The 21653-nt window shown below is 31.8% G+C and overlaps 1 protein-coding gene across 7 annotated transcripts in view; it reads right to left on the bottom strand.

Annotated features, from left to right (window-relative positions):
• The window catches only part of PDLIM5 (PDZ and LIM domain 5), a 198549-nt gene that overhangs the window by 61857 nt on the left and 115039 nt on the right, over positions 1-21653 (bottom strand). For 3 of the 7 annotated variants that reach the window (XM_031943965.1, XM_031943967.1, XM_031943966.1), the window contains exons 6-8: positions 14690-14707; positions 14406-14578; positions 13889-13925 (exon numbers count right to left, since the gene is read on the bottom strand). In XM_031943965.1, coding sequence (XP_031799825.1) covers positions 13889-13925; positions 14406-14578; positions 14690-14707 — 228 coding nt within the window. Of the gene's footprint in view, positions 1-11986; positions 13338-13888; positions 13926-14405; positions 14579-14689; positions 14708-21653 lie in introns of those variants that run through there. The other 4 variants (XM_003772866.4, XM_003772867.4, XM_031943970.1 and 1 more) reach the window with 3 other exon arrangements.

Genomic DNA, 21653 nt, shown 5'->3' with positions numbered 1-21653 from the left:
GGCATTTTTTGCAAACCTTTGTTGAATATTTGAATTTTCTGCCAACTATGATTATAATTCTGTGCTAATACTTTGTTATGTGTTTCTCTTTAATTTTTTGAGCATTTTCCCTTTTTCTGTCTCTCTCTCAATTTGAACTTAAAAGAGAACTTCAATAAAGCAACCAAGTCTCTGGTATCTCACAATTCTCAAAGGGATTAATTATGATTTCATTGTCAGATTTTTTTTGTTCTTCTTAACAATAAAGGCATTTTCCCTTTTACAATCCCCTTCTAAGAGATTATGTATATCAATTTCCTAAACTTTTTATAATTATTTTTATTTTCTCAAAATTCAGGAGATCTCTCAATATAGGTGCTTCCTCCCTAAATTCTCTTGATTTTATCAGTTAGTAAGAATTAAATATGGGGTAAGTAGTTCTCATCATATCCTAAGCCTTCTGAGAACAAAATTAGCAGTTTATTTCTTTTGGGGATCCTTCCTTCACTCTTTTTCATCCTCCCCTTGTACTACTGCTTTATCAAAGTGTTTTGTACTATAATGTAATTTTTATGTCTGTTTTTGGCATTATGCTTATTTTTAAAGTTATCCTTAAAGTACCTTGATTTCTTATAAAGTATCATTGATTGAAAACAATGAATATTTAAATATATTTATTAAAATATCTCTTTATGCCTTTTTTGTATTTCAATTTTTTATATGTCTACTTATACCTCTTTCAAACTTTTATTTTCAAATTTTCATTTAAGAGGAGAGGCTCCACAACCATGGCAGTTAGGTGACACAGTGAATGAAGTACTCAAGAGTTAAAAAGACTTGAGTTAAAATCCTGTCTCATATACTTACAGGGTGTTTGACATATGACCAGTCACTTCACCTCTGTGTTTTTCATTTTTCTCAGATTTAAAATGGGGATAATATCATCACCAATTCCACAAAATGTTTGTGAGAATCATAAATATTGTAATATTGTAATCATAAATATTGTAAATATTTATAAAACTTTGAAATCCTTAAAGTCCCATATAAACACAAATTACTGTATTATATTATTAATGGCAACAGAGAAAAATACCATTACTTTCTCCCAAAAGAATTAGAATGCAAGTTCCTTGAAAGAAAGGACTATTTTATTTTGGTATCCTTGGTGACCAGCAAAGTATCAACTATATGGAGATATTTGTGAATACTTCTTAACCATTGATTAAGATCGCAAGATTTACAATTAAAAAGAACTTTAGAGATCATCCAGTCCAATGTTCTCATTTTACAGATTAGAAAACAGAGATCCACAGTTTGTCACTTGTCTAGTTGAAGACAGAGTAAGAAGAAAAACCAGGACCCTAGCACTGTGCTCCCCACAGAGTATATGGTCAATATAAATCTACTAATAGTAATCATCTGCAATTTATGTGTGTATTATATTAGATAGATAAGATAGCTTTTGAAGTCTGTATGGTGCGGAAAGGTACCTATTTCTTGATGTAATTAGTGCTCTAAATCCATGATTATGTCTTCCAAGGACTGAGGAACAACTCAGCTAGGTTTGGAGATGCTCTTACCTGAAGGTTTTGACCATGAGCTTCTGATTTGTGTTTCAACCACAGAAATTAATTAAGCTATCTGCTGAAAACATGGAGGGTTCTTTTGGAGATCAATGAACACTATAATGAAATTAGGAACCTTAGAAGTATTAAGTACTAAGGTACCTAGGGTCAAAGAGAAAGAATTATATTTTCTCTGATGTAATTTGGGTGAGGAAAGAAAAGCAAGCAGTAATTATGGTTCTTGGAGGTCACATTAAAATATATATATATATATATAAAACAGAACCACTCAATCAAACAACATTATTTATTAAACCCCTATTATGACAGACCCTGTGCAAGGTAGAGAGGATACAACTATATTGTATGTTCAGAAAAAGAAAGGGGTATTTCATGCCATATTTGAACAATAATTTTTCAATTTCTTTTCCAATTCAAAGAACTTTTTATTGAAGAGAGCAAATAATTAGTCTGTTTATGTGGTGTTGGGGGACAGCAACGGAGAGGAGACGAGTTTAGAATGCCTCTGCTTGAAGTTGTGCCCAGAAGCATTTATTCTGTATATAGCTATTTAGCCAATCCTAAAAACTATGTAAGTCAATCAATGGTCAGAATGGAGAAAAACATAAAAAAAAACCAAAAAAACAAAAAAACTAGATGCCTAAAAGCACCCCAGGTGCCCAAGCCCCTAGGCATGTAAATGTTTATCACCCACAGGTTGAGATTTTATCCTTACTATGTGTATGGTGTGAGGATGACCTTGTGGTCTAAGTTAAGTTCAGCAAACATGAATATTAAGAAGATTATAGAAGGAATAGGAATTGCAAGGCTAAAATGTACCATTTTATAAAACCACCTTTTCTACCTATCTCCAAGATTGATCTCTAAGGTCAACTTCTAGTCTTAAATTTATAATCCAAGGGATGATTTATGGGTAAAATCCCTTTTAAATAAATATATCTTATAAGAAAAGAGCTAGAAGAATGGCAAGGAATTAGGAGAAAGGTCCTGTCTATATGTGTTTATGTTAGGACCACTGCAAAGTCATCTCAAGTTCTTCCACTGGTGTCCTACAGGGGAAGGAGAGGGTTTGGGGAAGACAGAAGAAAAAAACACCTTTACAAAAAATATCTCTGATAAGAATCTAATATTTATGCTATATAAGGAATTGACACAAATGAATAAGATCCATTCCCCCCATTAGACAGGGGGTCAAAGATAGTTTAAAAAATTCAAACTATCACATCTATCATTTTATAATAATGCTCCTAACGTTGACTAAACTGAGCTTTCACATCACAGTTCTTAGATTGACAAATATGGTATGTGTGGAAATAGTCAATATTAGAGGGATAAGGGACAGATAAATAAATAGACTGTTAGAAGAACTGTAAATTGATATAATTTTTTTTTTGGAAAACAATTTGGAATTATTCAAGAAAAGTCAATAAATGACTCACATAACTTTGACATAAAAATTCCCTATAAAGAATACATTCAAAGGAGTTCAAAGGCAGAGAAAAATATTCCAAAAATCAAAAGATTTTTAGCAACACTTCATGGAGGAAGCAGAAACTTAGAAACAAGACAAGAGTCCAATAAAGGGAGAAATCTAGAAATTCACTAAAACATAGGAAGATGTATATGAACTAATGGAAAACAAAGCAAGTACAATCAGAAAAATATAAATATAAAATACATAGAAAGACAACACAAATGTTAAAGGAAAAAAAAGGCTAAAAGACAGATTTTAGTTGCTTGGAAGACCAAGCTTGATTCTAGAAAGCTGATTATGAAATTGTGCTCTATGCTGTCAGATATGATTATTTTGAAGATGGACTTTGTGTAAATGTTTTTTGTTGTTAAAAGGAAAGATTCAATAGGAAGGGTATTTAAAGAGAAACAACAGTAACACAAAAGCAAAAGACAAGAAAAAATATTTTAAAGATGGTACACAAAATATAGGAATAGGGAAATTGCATCAGTTAAGGAAAACAAGGATGTAACACTAAATTATGAGGTTTGGAACTCATTATGCTATTATTTTGGGCAAATCATTTTCTGGGACTAAGAGTCCTCATCTTTAAGATGAAAGCATTAGAGTTGCATGTTCCCTTCTAGATTTAAATTCAAGACAGACACAAGGAATACAAATTGCCAACAGGAAAATATCAGAATTCCTTCAAACAAATTGTTTCTGTTTATTTATTTTTTGGTAAAATGGTGAGATAATATGTATTCTATTCAATGGAATAGAACAATTTTTTTTTGAGTAATATTGTTGGTTCATCCAGAATACAGCCTAGTACTGAATACATTAGAAACATCTGATTTTAGAAAATAAAAAAAAGAAAAATAGTAATGGAAAAGGGTAGCTTGGCCTTTGTAATGAGTAATAGAAATGGGAATGAATTATAAAGTTATGAAGCTTATATTTGTATCAAGTTAATGTGAATAATGAAATTGTTTGCAGCCAATTGTAAAGTCTCACTACTCATTTCTCTTCATAAAATACATATACACACAATGTCTCTAATATTCTTTCAATAAAAATAGCACTGATTTTAAAAATTCATTTCCCTAACTAAAATTTCAAGACCTATCCCTATGATTTTATTTTTACAGTGAACTCCTGGTAAGAAATTTCCTTCTACTAATGCAGATCGGTATCAGTTTTTCAATTTAGTAAGTGATTCTTTTATCAATACACAGAATGTGCCCAGATAACAAATTGTTATATGTTGACAAGTAGACAAAGATTCTACTTCCAAAGAAAATGTAAGAGATTTGGAGTTACTATACATTAGCTTATTAAAATTCTATGTCAATAAAGTATATTTTAAATATTATTTTTATGCTGGTGAATGGAGTAGGGGTGGCTAATAGGAAGGTAGGAGAAAAGATAAAAGACATATGGCTCAGTTAAACATAAATACATTGGATATCATGTTTATTCTTAAAGTTGTGTTCAGGAAAGTGAGTTTCTGTCATATATTTAATAGATTTTCCTAAATACTGTTCTGAAAAGAAATGGGAAAATGCAGTGGTGGCCAATGGTCAGCAGATGGTGATCTTTCCTCCATTATGCTTGACATATATCTACATGATAGTTATTTCTCAGCAAATGAGAGATGAAACACCAGGTCTTGTATTGGATAATAACGTTAATTGAAGAATGCTTTGAAAAACAGACAAAAAATATGTAATGTATATTTCTTTTGTTTATAAATTATAGTATTAACTCCATGATAAGAAAAACTAAAACTGAAAAAGCTTCTCCAAGAGCAGACCAATGCATCTGAGGTCTGCCAAGTGACTTAGCCACATAACTGAACTGCCCACTGAAATCTTTACCAGAATGTGCAATGGAAACTTTGGGTTCTATTAGGTTAATGACTACTTTGTGAAAGCAAACCGCATTTGACTTTGCCTCACCTCTATTTGTGTAAGAATTATGGGAATGCATAGTGATTTAAAGGAATACATGATTTAATTTTTTCAGGACAGGTAAGGAGTAGCCTAGTGTGCATATGAAACATACTTATTACAAATACAAGAATAGCCAGCTATGTAAATCATGTTTTTTTTCACATGGGCCATATAGAAAACTATAAAATTTTAGAAGGTTTATCCTATAATTCAAGGTAAATGGAAATAAAGTCATGGAAAAAACAATGGGTTAGGAATTGAAGAATCTGAATTCTAGCCATCAGTCCTGTCATTACTTGTGTAATAGAATCTCAAAACTGTAATTACAAAGGAACTTCAGTGGCCACCTAATCCACTCCATGCCCCTCAAATAATCCCTTCTATAACATACTCTATGAATTACTTAAAGAATTGCTTAAAGCAAAGAGGAGCCCAACAACTTCCCAAAGCAGTCCATTTCTCTTTAGGATAATTCCAGTGATTAGGAAATTTTTCTCTGACATAAAGCCTAAATTTATTTCTTTGCCACTCCTATGCATTTTCTACAGATTCTGCTTTTTTGGGAAACTCAAAGAGAAACTAGGTGATGTATCATGTATTGAACTTGGAGTCAGGTATATCCGAGTTCAAATCTTGATTCAAACACTACTGGTGTGACCTTGGGCAGGTCATTTAACCTCTATTTCCTGCAATTTCTTCAATTTAAAATGGGGATAATAACAATATCAAACTCTTAGGGCTGCTGGGAGAATCAAATGATTACACTGTAAAGCACTAAATTACACTGCCAGGAACATAGTAGGTACTAAACAAATGTTTATTCTCTTCTCTCCTCAAATTTAAGTTTCTTTATGTATAAAATGAGAATAAAAATAATTTCTACTTTATAGGGATGTTGTAAGGATCAATTATATAAAGGATTATACTACTCCTAAAGCATTATATAAATGCTATTATTATTATTATTATTATTAGTTAGTAACAAAAAAAAAAAAAACCCTGAATTTGTATTTTTAAAGCAAATGCCAAGAAAAATCTTTAACAAAACATGTGGGTTATGCAACTTGATGGCAGTCTATGGTCTTCTCTCCCAGTTGTTATAGTATAAATAACTAGTTCAATAAATTCTGATCAATGAAGTTTATTTAACATGGACTTATTTGAAAAGAATAAGTTTCATGTTCTTTGTCCCAAAAGACACAGTATTAAATGGGAAGTAATAAAAACAATAGTTTATTATTTGTAATTCCTGGCCCTTTTCATCTTTAAAGCTTGGTGAGTTTGAGGTACATGATAAATCAACTAAGTCTATTAATCATCGACCACATCAAAGATGTATATATTTGTTTAAGATTTGAGATCCCTTATGACTTACACATTTGAAGTGTTGAAATTATTGATTCTTCAGGCTTTGATTTCTGAAACAGTTTTGAGATTACTTAGGCATTCATTGAACAATGGTTTATGTCTTCATTAGAAGTTACATTTTAGGGACAACTAGGTGGCGCAGTGGATAGAGCACCAACACTGAAGTCAGGAAGAATTAAGTTCAAATCAGGTCTCAGACACTTAACACTTCCTAGCTGTGTAATCCTGGGCAAGTCATTTAACCCCAACTGCCTCAGGAAAAAAAAAAAAAAAAAAGATTCCATATATCTGTGCTTTATAAACAAAATAATAAATAAATTTCTAAAAATAATTAGGGAACATATGCCAAAAAAAACTAGGTTCACTCTAGCAAAAAGTATGCTTTAAATCTCATGGAGATAAGAATCAATGTAAGTGTTTTTGAAATGAATGGGAATAATGTTCAGTTATTTACCCAAACAGTATAGAAATAGAGAATAGTAAGTTTGAACTGATAAAAATTATACAATCAACATTTTTATTACTTTGCTATAGTCTTGTAAGTGAAATATAGGGGCCAAAACCCTATTAGGGTGGGCTGTGCTCACTTTGGATCTGCCCAAACCCTTAGTAGCTAACACTCTCTATTTTCTGTCATTTGAGGAGGAGACCTTGTTCCTCTGACCATTGCCATTTATCCTGAAGACAAGGCTATCTAAAACACATTGACAATCCCTAGGTGACTTAAGCCTGATATCTTTTTGACTCCATCTCTCCAAACCATCTCTCCTCAGGTACTTTTCTCTGGGTGTCTCATGTTAGTCTTTTAAGTAGGAGTTCTGAATCTAAGGTCCATGACTAGATTTAAAGGGGTCTATGAAATTTAATGGGAAAAATTTACATCTTTATTTTCACTAACCACTAACTGAAATTTAGGATTTCCTTCAATTATGAATGGAAGCAACAAACATTTTTCTAAGAGAGAATGTAAAGCTTCCCCTATGTGAGTAAAAGCAGACCATAAAAGGCTTACCTATGTTTTTTTTGCATTAGTAGTCTGCCTTTTGTGAAAGTTTCTTTTAAGTATCCAGAGCTGCTATTATCAGATATACTATGTCAGTGTGTCTGCATATGTAGTAAGGTTGGCTATTTTATAATGATAAGTAAAAAAAACAGAGTATCATGTATACATTTATCCTAAATATAGGATATGAACTGCTATTTGATATTCTATTAAAAAATAACACTTCTACTATCTGGTATTTCTGTATAATAGAAAATCATAATTAATCTATAAAAACAAAAAAGTATCTTTTAAATAATGATGAATTAAAAAAGGAGATTGAGGACTGATTAAAGCAGATAAGAAAATCAGGAAAGGCCATCTGAGGTGAGGATGATCAATAGTTATCAAAGTTCAAGAAGGATGGGGACTGAGAAAAGGTCATTAGATTTGATAGTTAAAAAATCATTAGGAGAGCCAAGTGGAGGAACCTATCTGTTATCCCTCCTACTGAGGAGACTGGGTCTAGCAGACAGTTCAAGCTTGGAAATTCTAAGCCATTGTATGACTAAAATCATCAGGCTGTCTAAAGGGAGTGGGAGAGGCAAAATTAGCCAGATTGGAAATGGAGTAAGTCAAACTTCCTATGAAGATTAGCAGTGGGATTAGATCCACAAGTATACACTGCACTTCTAAGCAAGACAGGAAGATTTAAAATCCCCAAACATATTCAAAGACTGAAACATGGAGAAAGGGAAAGAGGAAGTGAAAGAGGAGAGACAGAGGGAGAAAGAAAGAAGACAACAATGGAGGAAGGGAAGAAAGGGGAAGGGGACAGAGGGAGGGGGGGAAGAGGGAATAAAAGAAGGGAGGAGAGAATGGGAGAGGGAGAAAAAAAGGGGGGGTAGAGAAATAGAAAGAGAGAGAGGAGAGAAAGAGAGAGAGAGAGATACACAGAGAATGAGAGAGATGGAGACACAGAGAAAGGATAGGGAGAGAAGTTGATTATCAGTTAGTTAACTTGGGTGAAAATAGTTTTGAATGAGTGATACACTCAATAACCAGATTACAGGAGATAAAACAGAGAGTGAAGTGAAAGAGAAGGCATTGATTAGACAGGTTTTCAAGGAATTTGATGGAAAAAAAGAAGGAAAAATAGAGGTTAATAATTAGAAGGAAGTGCAGAACCAAGTAAGTTTTTTTTTTTTTTAAATGGGGAGAATAGTGCATATTTGTAAAGGAGGAACCAAGAGTAAATGCAGAGGAGTTAGCCTTTATTTAATTTATCTAATAATAAAAATGTGAATTGTCATAGGAGCCAAGGACAAATCTAGAGGGCACTAACAAGTTAACATCAAACTCTTAAGGATTCTTCTTTTGGTTTTGGTCACTCAAGCCCATCTAAATCTACATAATCATATTATTATCCAGCTCACATTTCTTCATATTTCCTACACAAAATGCTTTGGTACAAAGCATTCCCCATATATATGGGAACAGGGATTATTATAAATACAGTTTTATGTTGATTATTACAGAAATCTATCTTTGCTAAAAGCTTTACAGTAACAGTTTAAAAAGTATAATAGTGCAACTTAAAGTTTATTAAACATTGAAAGTTAAGTATATGTCAAAATGAAATCTAATTTTGAGACACTAACATACAGCAGATGCTTAAAGGCTAATAGCAGCACTAATCATTTCTTCATATAATGAATTATATTCACTTGGGAATGATAGTGACCTGAGAAACAATTGTAAAGTGAGCATATTTTTATAAATAATGAGAACAAAATTAGGGCTTCTATCCTGAGATATAATTGAATATAATTGTAATATGATGCTTGCATTAGGATTCTATTATAGTACTGAAGTAGCAGAGGCAGATTCCTGGCTTTTTGCATAATTACCTGTCAGATATCAAATGATTTATCTACTTATTTTGTCTAACCAGGTCACTCAGGAATCAGCTTATATATTCATTTCTAAAATAAGCCAAATTCTGCTACTTATTGGGAGTAAAAGTGCCAACCAAAGTGCAAGGGCAAGGGGGGAAGTGCAAGGAAGAATGATGGCCTATAAGACACTTAATTCTTCTACAACTCCACAAGAAATAATATAGAATAGGGAAGTACAACTTGCATTAAGCTCAGAGGTCTCCCAAGATCAATTAGGTTCCCAATCAAGTAAGGGAACATTTTCTCTTTAAACAGAATTTACTCTCATCATGGCTATCCATTATTTCTATGAGAATTTGGGGCATGATGGAGAGATGATGTGAAAATGTGACTGAATTGAATAATCAGTTGCAATTGTACATAATAGAAGTATTTTCCCCCAAACTAATCAGACACTTAAGCTAAGTAAACCTTTATCTCATTCATTTATTTCTTTTTCAATTGATCGTTTTTTGTTTTGTTTTTTGGTTCTTCCTACATTAACATCAGTTGCTCTTTGATAATTCTATGTGGGAGGGAGAAAGAAAGAAAGAGAGAGGGTGAGGGAGAAAGAGAAGGAGAGGGAAAGATGAAGAGAAAAAGAGAGGGAGGAATGGAGAGAGAGGGAGGGAGAGAATGAGGGAAACAGAAAAATTGATTTTCAGTTAACTTGGGTGAAAGTAGTTTTGGTTAACTGATACCTTATTGATATATTAGAAAGAAATAGTAAAAGCAGGTATCTCTAATAAAAATATGATACCCAACATCCAGGATAAGCTTGAGTAAATAACTGGTCAAGTCTGTTTTTGTTTTTGAAATGCAGTAATTCAAAAAGAGAGAGAGAGAGAGAGAGAGAGAGATTATCATTTGAGTCTGGCACTGTCTTTAGAACTCTTTTTTAACTAGAACCCCACAATTCGATGAAGCAATTTTAAATGTATGTGAGCCACTCTTTGATGAAAGAAGTACAATTAAAATAATATTAATACCACTATTAAGTAGTAGTCATCTCAGTATTTATGAGAACTACTTATAGTTAGCTCCTCCTCCCCTCACAACTGTTTTTATATTTATAAAATTTATATTTATTGATAAATGGGGAAACTATAGACCTGTGACTTAATTATTGTATCAGTTTATGGAAACCCTGATATGTCAATTCCTTTTATCAATGAAAAATGGCAACTCATATACAATGGGAAAACCCAAGTCAATTAAGAATGCTTATTGTCCAAACTGTGACAGAGTAGATGACTATACAGCTGGTCCATTTGTACAAATATCTTAGATAAACAACCCACATATACCAACTAGTATCCATCTGACATCAAAGTCAGCTAAAGAAAGAACTGGAGAAAGGTGGGTAGATCAAAATGGAGAATTTATGGGAGTATTGGTAAAATTACATAAAATCGAGGTGGTGACGAATTGCAATCTGTACTGTTGGAGGAAGTACCCACATGTAACACATCTAATTACAATATATTGAAATGCCTATTCTGATGAAAATTTAATTATTTGTACCTTAACAAGAAATTAGGTGACTAAAGAAATGTTACTATGCCTAGGATATGCTTAATAAATTTATCTGTCTACTTTAAATAAAAATAACTTATAAATTAAGAAATGATAGAGAATCTCTGACTTAATTTTCTAAGTAATAGAATAAATTGGTTTTTAATATAATGGAAGCACTGGTGACTAAGAACTCTATCACTGCATCTTATTCTTCGTGGCACAAAACACAGTATTGCTTAATATGCATATGATCAATATGTAAAATAATACATATGTGTTCAGCATGTATTTATTTAATATGTATATGATCAAAGTGTATTTAATAAATATGTATAGCTCAATAGATATTTATGGAATAACATGTATAGACTAATATCTGCTTACTGAATAATACTTTTGTGATCAGTATGCATTTATTGTCAGCAATTTTTAATATATAACAACTTCTAAAAAAAAGTAATGAGATCTTTTTTTGAGAACAATCTGGCAATAATTAAGAATTTTAATATGAATCATATCCTCTGACCTATAGGATCACCAATTAAAGAGTTTTAAGAGACCTTTTATATATATAGCAAGCATCTAGGCCAATCCTTTAATTTTTTTTGAGGAAGAAATTAAAAATCAGAGCATTAAATGAATTCTCCAAGATCACACAGTTAGAATAATCACTAATACTGACATAACATAATAGAGATGTTACTAGAAAGAAACAAGATCTTTTCATATAGAAAAAGGTACCATTACATTAATTGTCTTAATATAAAAAACAACTAACAACTTAATATGACTGGAGAATGGCTGAATAAATTAAGAGGTAAAGTAATAGAATATTTTCACGTTAAAAATAATATATGAAGACTACAAAAAATGAAAAAAGCTATTGAAAATGATGTATGAAAATGAAAAAAAATGATGTAAAACAAAGAAAGCAGATTAGAAGACTATCCTTTGACTTTTACTATGTAAAAATAACAGCAGCCAAATTTTCTAAAAGTACATTAATATACAAAAAATTGGATTAGGATAGAGAGGAAATAAACTGTTCTAATTTAATTTATATCATTCTTTTAAAAAAAAGAGAGAGTTCTGATATCTTTTATTAGATGTGTGTCCCATCTATTTTACCTAAAATGACATCATACAAAGACTGACAAATTCAAAAGTATCAGAAAAAGTCCTCAAAGAAATGGAATAAGAAGAAATCTAAGTTAAAAGCAACTTTATTTTTTAAACACTTTTCAAACTTCAAAACGCATGTTCCTGAATTTAAATCTATTATAATACATTATATTACAAGAAAATAAGAGTATCATAAGCTAAATATCATCTATCAATTCTCAGAAAATTGCTTCCTACAAATAGCCAATCATAATTAATAAATATTACCTCAAAGATATTATATGTTTCTAATATGTTCAAATCTCTTCTTCAAATTTATGACATAGTAATATAACACATGCTGTATGGCATTAAAATAGTATATAATATATTCACTTTAAAGTATGTATATGGGTGTATACATATACACATATACATAGACACACACACACAACAATTTTTTCTATATTCTACTTTTAGTTTAGAGATTTAAAAACTCATTGCAATGCTATAAATAGTCTTTGCTGTAGACTCACTTAATTTAAAAAAATCCCTTTGGTAGAAAATTGACTTTTTATCCGAAGAATTTTTTTTAACTGCTGCATTTTTTCATTGTATTCACTGGTGAAGTGAATAGGTAAGTAAGTACAACAGCAAACTGGGCTATCTTCTTTAAGGGGTGATCCATCCATTCCCTTTTCCTTGGCCACCTCTAGGGGTCATTCCATTCCATCATCAAACTTTCAGTACTGCCTTTTTAAAAAGGTATCCAGCAGCTACCAAATGTTTTCTCCATAAAGTGTAGACAAATGTGTGTCCTCTAGGGAAGTCTCCTTTCCTATCTCTTCCTGCCCTTCCCTCTTCCCATTTCATTTAGTACTCATCCTGAATTTTCTTACTTAGTTTCTACAGAACATTAAAAGGACATTTTGTCACATACAGTGTTTTTCAAAATAGCCAAGAATGCTCATTTGCTCATCAACCTCTGCTTTTTTAAAAAAAAATTTTTTTTAAATAACTTACAGGTAATCAAGCTCAACAACAGAAGGAACCCTTCTTGATAGGACATAGTCATTGATAATAATAATGATAGAAATACAAATGCATGGAGAAAACACCGAGTCCTTCAGTTTGCTGTCTTTATATGGAACATCTATTAATTACAGATTAAGCACAAACCGTGTTCCTCTTATCCTTTATACATCATTAGGAAGCTGTTAGAAAAGTGTAGAAAAAGATAGAGTTGATCTTAATATAGCAAATTAAATACAGGTTTTGCAAAGCATTTGAGGGAGGAAAAACCAGAAAAAAATGAAAGTTATCTTGAAGTTTTGTTTTTGGTGGGGAACAATTCTGGTAAATCACTGTACATTAAGGGCACGTGCTGAAACTTCATGGTGCCAGTCACGTAACTTTGTGTATTTGGGACTAAAGACGTGAAGGGGTATCTTTTCCCTGTAGAAAAAAAAAGGTAATAGGAAAATCATAAGAAACAGAAAAGGAAGAAGAATCTGATTTTTAATTTTGACATGTCACACAAAACATGCAGAGAGCGTGCACTGAACAATTTTCCATAGCATTGTTCTTCCAGTTTCCTTATAGTCCAAGCCAATACTGTGAACAGCAAAATGCTTCAGGAACGAAATAGTCATTTTAGACTCTAAATGGACAATGTCCATATTTGTGGCTAAAATAGAGTGACTACAAAGTGACAAAAAACCAGCAGTCTCATTCCCATTCAGCTGTTAAAATAAAAAGCCCCATAACTGCACACACAACACAAACTTTAGTTCAGGATTAAGGAAAATGAAACAATATATACATCCATAATTTACATGCTAATTAAAATAATTTCAAGAACTACTTTCAGCGTGATATGAAATGCACCATAATTGAGCTTTAAATTTGCAAAATACCATGGGCAAAAGTGTCATATTACATTTTCAAATTTAGAAAATGTTCATAAAACACACAAGGAAAAAGCATTCAATTTTAAATTAACTTACTTTGTCTTCTTTATATTATCATTCTCTGATTCGTTCACTGAAATATAAATAAGCAATAATTTATATTACTTTTTTAATATTTTCAAAACATTCAAAATTCTGCTTCTTATTAGTAAGCATTTAAGTTAAGTTTGACAAAGCCACTTCAATTGACTACAAGTGTTTCCAAATGTCACTATTTATTGCTATTGCAATTCAAATAAATCAAGTGCTAAAAATAATTTAAAAGTAAAATGTTCTAGAAAACACTTTTAATTTTTTTTAGCCTTACCGTATTATCTTTTGTAATATTAAGTCACACTTATGTAGTACTAAAAGGTTTGCAAAGTACTTTTCTTTCACAGATAAGGAAACTTTGGCTCAAAGAGTTAAACCCCAGAATCACAGGTCAGATATAAGAATTGTACTCAAATTCAACATTCTATTAACTGCACCATCTAAGCTTCTGGGCAATATCTCTTTCCAGGATAGAGAGAACCCTAACTTAGTGTATTCTTTTAACAAAATGGCAACTTACGGTGTTCAGTGCCAGTGATCTGAGCCAGGATTCGGAAAGAACGAGACTGTGTGGTTCCTGTCCTTGGATGCCAATCTTCAGTATCCTCAATCAATCGTTTTTTACTTGCATCACTGTGAGTAGGTATGTGGTAAAACTCTGTATTACGTTCCACGATATGCTTCCTTGGTGGTCTATTCAAGTAGAAGGGAAAAAATAAGAAATATAAGGTCTGGAATTTAAAATGTTAAGTAAATAAAAAATTTTGGTAGCTTAAAATACCTATACAGATTCTAAACAGTTACCGTTTAGGTAGGGTTGTCCTTTTAATTGACAAAGTAAAGGAACAGAAGATAGATTTCCAACATAAAGAAAAAAGAAAAGACAGTAAGAAAACAAAGAAAAAAGAAAAGAATATGCAAGAAATAGAAAAAAATGAAATAGAAATAGTCATTTACATATACATGATCCACCAATAATATTTGGTAAATATTTGGTGGTGCAAAATTATAGTATATTAATTGAATTCTACTCTAGTAAATCATGGTCTACTCCTGTTCCTTTTGGAAGATAAGATAGATCTGTGATGCCACTGATATATAGCAGTGATTCTTAAGCTTCTTAGTTTCAGGCCTTCTTCACATGCTTAAGAATTTAGGACCAAAACTATTATATCTATCAATATTTAGCATATTAGAAATGGAAACTGATTAAATTGTAGTTTCTTCATTTAAAAATAACAATAAATTTCTTACATGTCAACATAACATTTTAATGAAAAATAATTAATTTTTTTTAAAGCTAGTGAAAATGGCATTGTTTTACATGTTTTTGGAATTCTTTTATTTAACATCTGGTTTAACAGCTGGATTATCATATGTTTTTGCATTCAATTTATTATGATGTTATTTTGGTTTAAATATATTTAGAAAATCTGGTCTCATATAGATAAGTAATTGGAAAAGGAAGAAGCATTTTAATAGGTAAATAATTTCTTATTATTATTATGAAAATAATTTTGACCTTATGGACCCCTATGCAATGTAATTAATTGGAAATGCTTAACAAAATAAATTAAAAATAAAATAAAATATAAATAAAAACATAATACAACATGGAAATCATTAATTCAAGATTTTCTAAATCAATATGGGATCCATTTCTATTTAATTTAGACACCAATGCTCTAAAGGTTCTGAAGACTACATTTTGGGAACAGCTGTTGCTAGGAATTCCAGTAAGAAAACTCCCATTGCCGACACAAGCCAGGAAAATTTTGCAGTTTAAAAATCTCAAAAAGTTACTTGAGGGAACTGAAAAATGTCAGTTGTTCAGGTTCATATAATCTCAGCAAGAAGCAAAGGTCTTGAACCAGTAAGACATGTTGCCTCTCCCATTCACTGTTCCATACTATACATAATTTCAAATTGAAATAGGATTTTCTTTTGGTCTTATTCTCTTTTTGTAACACTCTTCCTCAGCTTTAATTTTCATCCATTTAAGAGTGAATGGTGCACACAGCATGCTTTATTGCCCAACGACACACTGATAATAACCAGTATTTGGTCAATGTAGGCAGGAGACCTGGATTTGAATATCATTTCTGACAAACTATCTTAGGTAAATTCACTTAAACTCTCTGAGAAATGTTGGAGATAGGTATATGGGTATAATGGGTATATTGTTCTTTCCTGTATCATGACTATACAGTTAGTGAAGAAAAAAGATCACAGAACACAGGATCCAGGAGAAGGCGGGTAGAGTAACATAGGAAAATATCTGTATCTGGAAAAGATTGCAAAGGAAAAGTGGGGACCCAATTCTTGATGGACATATCACCCTGCAAGTAAAATGCTTTGTACATGTCATAGGACTAGCTACTATTTTAATAGTTTCTAAATAATTATTAAATTTAATTTATTGCCAATTTTTTTCCTGTGGAAATACATTTCATATATGATTATCAACCAAGAGATATGCAATCAACTAATACCACTAGATAAAATAAATTTCTTATTGTGGGTCAATAATTTATACAAATAATATAATTGTCATCACTTGATACTAATATAATTGTAATTAATGCTAGAAACAAATTAATGCTTTAAGAGGGAAAGGAACAAAAGGAAAGATGTAGGCAAAAAGGAGAAGAAATGCAAAGGGAATAAGGTAAAGGAAAGAAAAACAGGAGGTTGAGGGACAAATTGGGGAGAGGTAAGAGAAAGAAATGGGAAAAGAAAAAGGAGAATGACATGAATTTCTGTGGACATATTTTCTGTGAACAGATTTCATAAAGCATTTGATAAAAAGCATCTCATACTATTATGAATACAATATGTTAAGATGTGAATTAGATGATACCAGAAAGAACTTACAAAAGACAAATAACTGAATTCCAAGAGTGTTTTAGGGTAGACTTTCCTAGAAATCTTCAGTAGAGTGTCTCAGGGTCTATGCTTGGCCCTATACTGTTCTTAATTCTTTTATTAATAATTTGGATAAAGGTATAGGGAGCATATCATAACATTTACAAGGCATGCTCAACTTGGGGAGATAGCTAACATAAAGATAATCAGTTGTTGAGATTCAATCAACAGCCTAGAGCACTTAGCTGACTCTAAAAAGATGAAATTCAATCAGGATAAAGATAAAAAATCTTATATTTGGGTTCATAAAATCAATTTCACAAGTACAAGGTAAGGGAGAAATGAGTAAACAATAGACTAAAAAGACCTAGCAGGGTCTTAGAGTTCTGTGAATTCACTATGAATTAGCTGTCCAAAGAACTTGATTTGAATCTTTACTAAGAGGGGCAGTTTTCAGGAATAAGTAGAAGTGTGTGTGTGTGTGTGTGTGTGTGTGTGTGTACACATATGCTTATTTTTTAATTTTGTGAAATAGAACAAACTTTTTCACCACATAGTATAACAAAAATATGATTGCACATGTAACTACAAATTTATTATGTAAAACTTATTTCCTTTTAAAAACATAATAAAGTTTCTACCCTGGTTAATCACCTTGAGAGTAATGTGCTCTGTTCTGGAAGCGACAATTTAGGAAGGATATCGATAGGATGACAAATTTTGAGAAAAGGAAGGAGAAGGACCCCAAGTCCATATCATATGAAAATAAGTAGAAGAAAGTAAATATATTTGGCCTAGGTAAAGTGAGAGAGACTGGGCTGGGGGCTGAAAGAGTGTATATGATAATTGTTTTCAAATTTCTGAAGAGCTTTCATGTGAAAAAGAGATGAGATTTGGTTTGTCTACCCCAGAAGGCAAAACCAGGAGTAATGAGTAGACATTGTTAAGGGGCAAATTGAAGCTTGATGCTTAAAAAAAAAAAAAAATTCTGAACCATAAGAACTGCATAGAGAATTCACTATTTCAGAAAGTAACAGTCTCCCATTCAATGGAGGTGTGAAAGTAAAAACCAGATAATATCTCAGGAACACAGTAAGGGGAATTCCTTTGCATGTATAAATTGGCCTAGATGACCCCTGAAATCCCTTTCTGAAGCAGGGGATAATGTGCTAGGACTGGAACCAGGAATATACGAGTTCAAATCCAGCCTCCTAGTTGTGTGATCACAGGCAAGTTATCTAACTTACATTGTGTCACAATTTCCTCAACTGTAAACTAAGGGAAATAATAGCATCTACCTCCAGTTACAAAGAGTAACTGAGATAATAACTGTAAAGTATATTGCACCTTGCCTGAAAAAGAGTAGGAACTTAATAAATGCTTGTTCCCCTTTTCTTCTCATTTTGAAATTCTATGACTTGCCCTTAGGAATTAAGATACTATGAATCAATTAAAAATTTTTTTTCATAAATTCATCCAAAGAAGATCAGTAATAACTGACACTGAGACAACAACTGGCAGAAAATGAGGAACATTATGATTGATCCAGTTCACATTCACAAGTGTCCTTTACCAATGTCACACAAATCTACATAATGACATATGTAAATATCACTAAAATGGAATAGTAGTTAGCTGAAGAACATAGATAGCTTACTATGAAGAATGAACAATTAGTTTTAAAATACAGGTTTTCAAAATTAACATATTCATTCAAGGACAATTATTTTTTAAATCATAGTTTGGACTTTTGGGAGCCCAAATGGTCTAACTGCTAAGAAGATCATTCACAATACTGCTATCTATATTTGCATTTCTTTGTTATTCAGTTTTTTCCATAGCAGAAATATTGGTTTCATAAACACATCAATTTTGTTTATATAAACACTAAAACTAAAACCATTTTTATAGTATTCAATACTTTCAAAGTCTTTCAACTGAAAGTCACCATTTAATCAAAATTTTTGGTGAATTGAAAGGAAGATAACAACCTATTATAAAAGTTCATGATGCAAAAAGGAATCCCACCATTACTCAAGTACTTACGCTGTGCCTGGGTTACTGAAGAAGGAATAATACACACATACACAAAAAAATGTGAAAAGAAAGAGAAGACAAGGACATTTCCAGGATTTTGGAGACAAACAAATATAAATTTAAAATGAGAAAGTAATTAATCCTTGACATTATAAACACCTAATCTTATTTTTTTTTAAGTTTCACGTATAACATGCCTCAAAACAATCACAAACACACATGTATTAGTATTTTTGGTGCAAATTACAAAAGATGCAATACCATAATGACTCAGACATGATTTTCTATCTTTTTATCACAACAAAGATATTCCATAAAAAGCTGGCAGAATTCCTTTGCCATTGGGTAGACTTTTATGTAAGAACAGCAGGAGATCACTAGAACTATTCTTTAATGAATTCTAAATTCATCAATATATCCTGAATTCTTCATATGTTTTCAAACTGAAGTAATGATAATTGTATATATTTATACATATATTGTGAATTTCTGCATATTTGTCTTTCTTTGTAATACTTTCCTACCAGGGCTTAGCTCGGTTACTATAATATAGTGGGCATTTAATAAATGATTACTGACTTGGTTTTTTCTTTCTTGATGTAAAAAGATCCATAATATTAATACTCTTCAGTTGGCTATGAAATTAGGAATTTAAAGATGTGGTAAATAAATTCAATTATTTTGTGAATAAGAATCAATTCTTTATGTTGAATATCTCTATTTACCATCCTTAGGTCTCTCCTCTGCTGAAAACCTTCAGTGGTTCTGACTACTTGGCAAAATTCCAATTAGTGTGTTGAGCGTAAAAGGTCTTTTCTAATTGTTTGCTGTCTCATTTACTTTTCCTGGCTCATCTCACACTTCTCCTTTGTCTATATTCCAACCTGCATAGTAACAGGAATCCCTGATATACTCTCTACAACAGGTGATTACAGTCTTTGCTATGATGAACAACCCATTATCTTATAGTCTTGAACAACTACATCATTAGGAAGGGTTTTCTTCTGTTTAAGTTCAATTGTAATTTAATTATTACAATTCACTATAACATAATAAATACAATATAATATGATAAATATAATAAACTAATAAAATTGTAATATATTATAATTTAATTACAATTAGGTTTAATGCCATAAACTAGAAAATTATTGTTGCTCAGGTTATTTTTTGTTCATCTTTAGCTTTGGTCACCACATTTTGAATTTGGTATCCCATTTTAGGAAGGACGCCGGCCAGCTGGAACACATCCAGAAGAAGGAGCTGAGAATGAGATCTGATTGTAGGGATGGCAGGTACTTTCTTTTCTAATCTGCAATTCTGTGGACCTATTCCTACCCTACACCAGCATTTCTCTTCTAATCATAGCTAAGAAAGTAAGAGTAGGAAAAGTAGGCATAACCTTTGGCATAACGTCCAGAATGGTACAATAAAGAATATTACAATATATTTTCAGTATCAAACAATTCAGCTCTCCATATCATATAGGAATTTATTAACTCACATGTATTATTAAAGTTCACTTCAGGTATACTGTAACACACAAGAGGTAAAATGTTCAACTTTTGCCTAATAGAGAAAGGCTTTGAGAACAAACTATTGACTTTGTTCTCAGTTATTGGAATTGGGCAATTTTGACAAAACAATAACCCTGAATGCATGTAATATAAATAACTGAATGTCTCAATATTATACACTTTTAGAAATGCACTTGAACCACAAGGAAGTCCTATTGGTCAAGCATGAGTACTCTTACTCTGGGGACATAATGGTTGACAAAGGTCTCCAAGGAGACAATAATGACTTGATTTGAGATAGGTGCAGGATATTTGCTACCTATGTATTTTCAGGCAAATTACTTTACCTCATTGGGGCCCAGTTTCTTTATATCTATTTATCTATTTGGAATCTTATCTAAATGAGGGGGGTTGGATCCCTAAGATGATCCCTAAGAACCCTACCAGCTCCAAAGGCATCATTCCATGATATACTGTGAACTGGACACTCCAGTCAATAAATACTATGAGAAAAGAAGAGAGATCATCTCTTTGGCACTTGGAAATGTGACAAATAGATCTCTGAAACAATTTCAGAGACAAGCATTCTTCTTACCTCCCACTGGCACAGAGTTGTAAAGCCCTATTTCCCTACTTCCAGAGTGCTATTCAGACTCTCCTTCAGGTAGTAGAAACATCATTATTGTTAAGAACTCAGGATTTCCATAACTTCACTTTAAGAAATAGTACTTTTAGGATACTGGTTAAAAAGCGATTCCATTTTTATAGATTACTAATATTGTGTTTGTAGCTTCTCTCCTATTCATTAATCTTTTCTTTCAAAGAATTTCCCAAACTACAGCATTGCTATTGCTTTTGCAAATGATGCACACAGCAAATCCCACATTTTCTTAAAAGGAGAAAATCCTGCTGTATAACCCAATGAAGCAAGTCACCACACACCCAATGCAAACCAAACTTATTTAAAGCATCTTCTATCGTTATGCTAAGTTTAAGCTATTTTGCAAAATTTAAATTTTGCAAAAATCAGGCATTCATGCTGGTTACTCTGATATGAATCACCATAATTCCCTTCCAGCAAGGTAGATACTAACTTTTTCACTTGTGATTTCTGCAAAAAAGAAAAGCATTTTAACATTTATTATCATGGTATAATTATGCTTGAGGTATTTAAAAGCCAAGTCCTTCCAGACACCTAGGAGCTGTTTGAAAAAAATTTAAGTTCAACCAAGTTAAAATTAACACAGATCCATAGAATACTTACCTGCTGAAAGCAGTGGGCACATAATAATGCAGAGGAGGCACCCGGAAAGGGGAAAAGGGAGTAACTCAAATCATCCAAAGATGGA

The sequence above is a fragment of the Sarcophilus harrisii genome, chromosome 6, assembly GCF_902635505.1.
Source record: "Sarcophilus harrisii chromosome 6, mSarHar1.11, whole genome shotgun sequence".
Taxonomy (NCBI): domain Eukaryota; kingdom Metazoa; phylum Chordata; class Mammalia; order Dasyuromorphia; family Dasyuridae; genus Sarcophilus; species Sarcophilus harrisii.
This window is presented reverse-complemented; position numbering and strand designations above follow the sequence as displayed.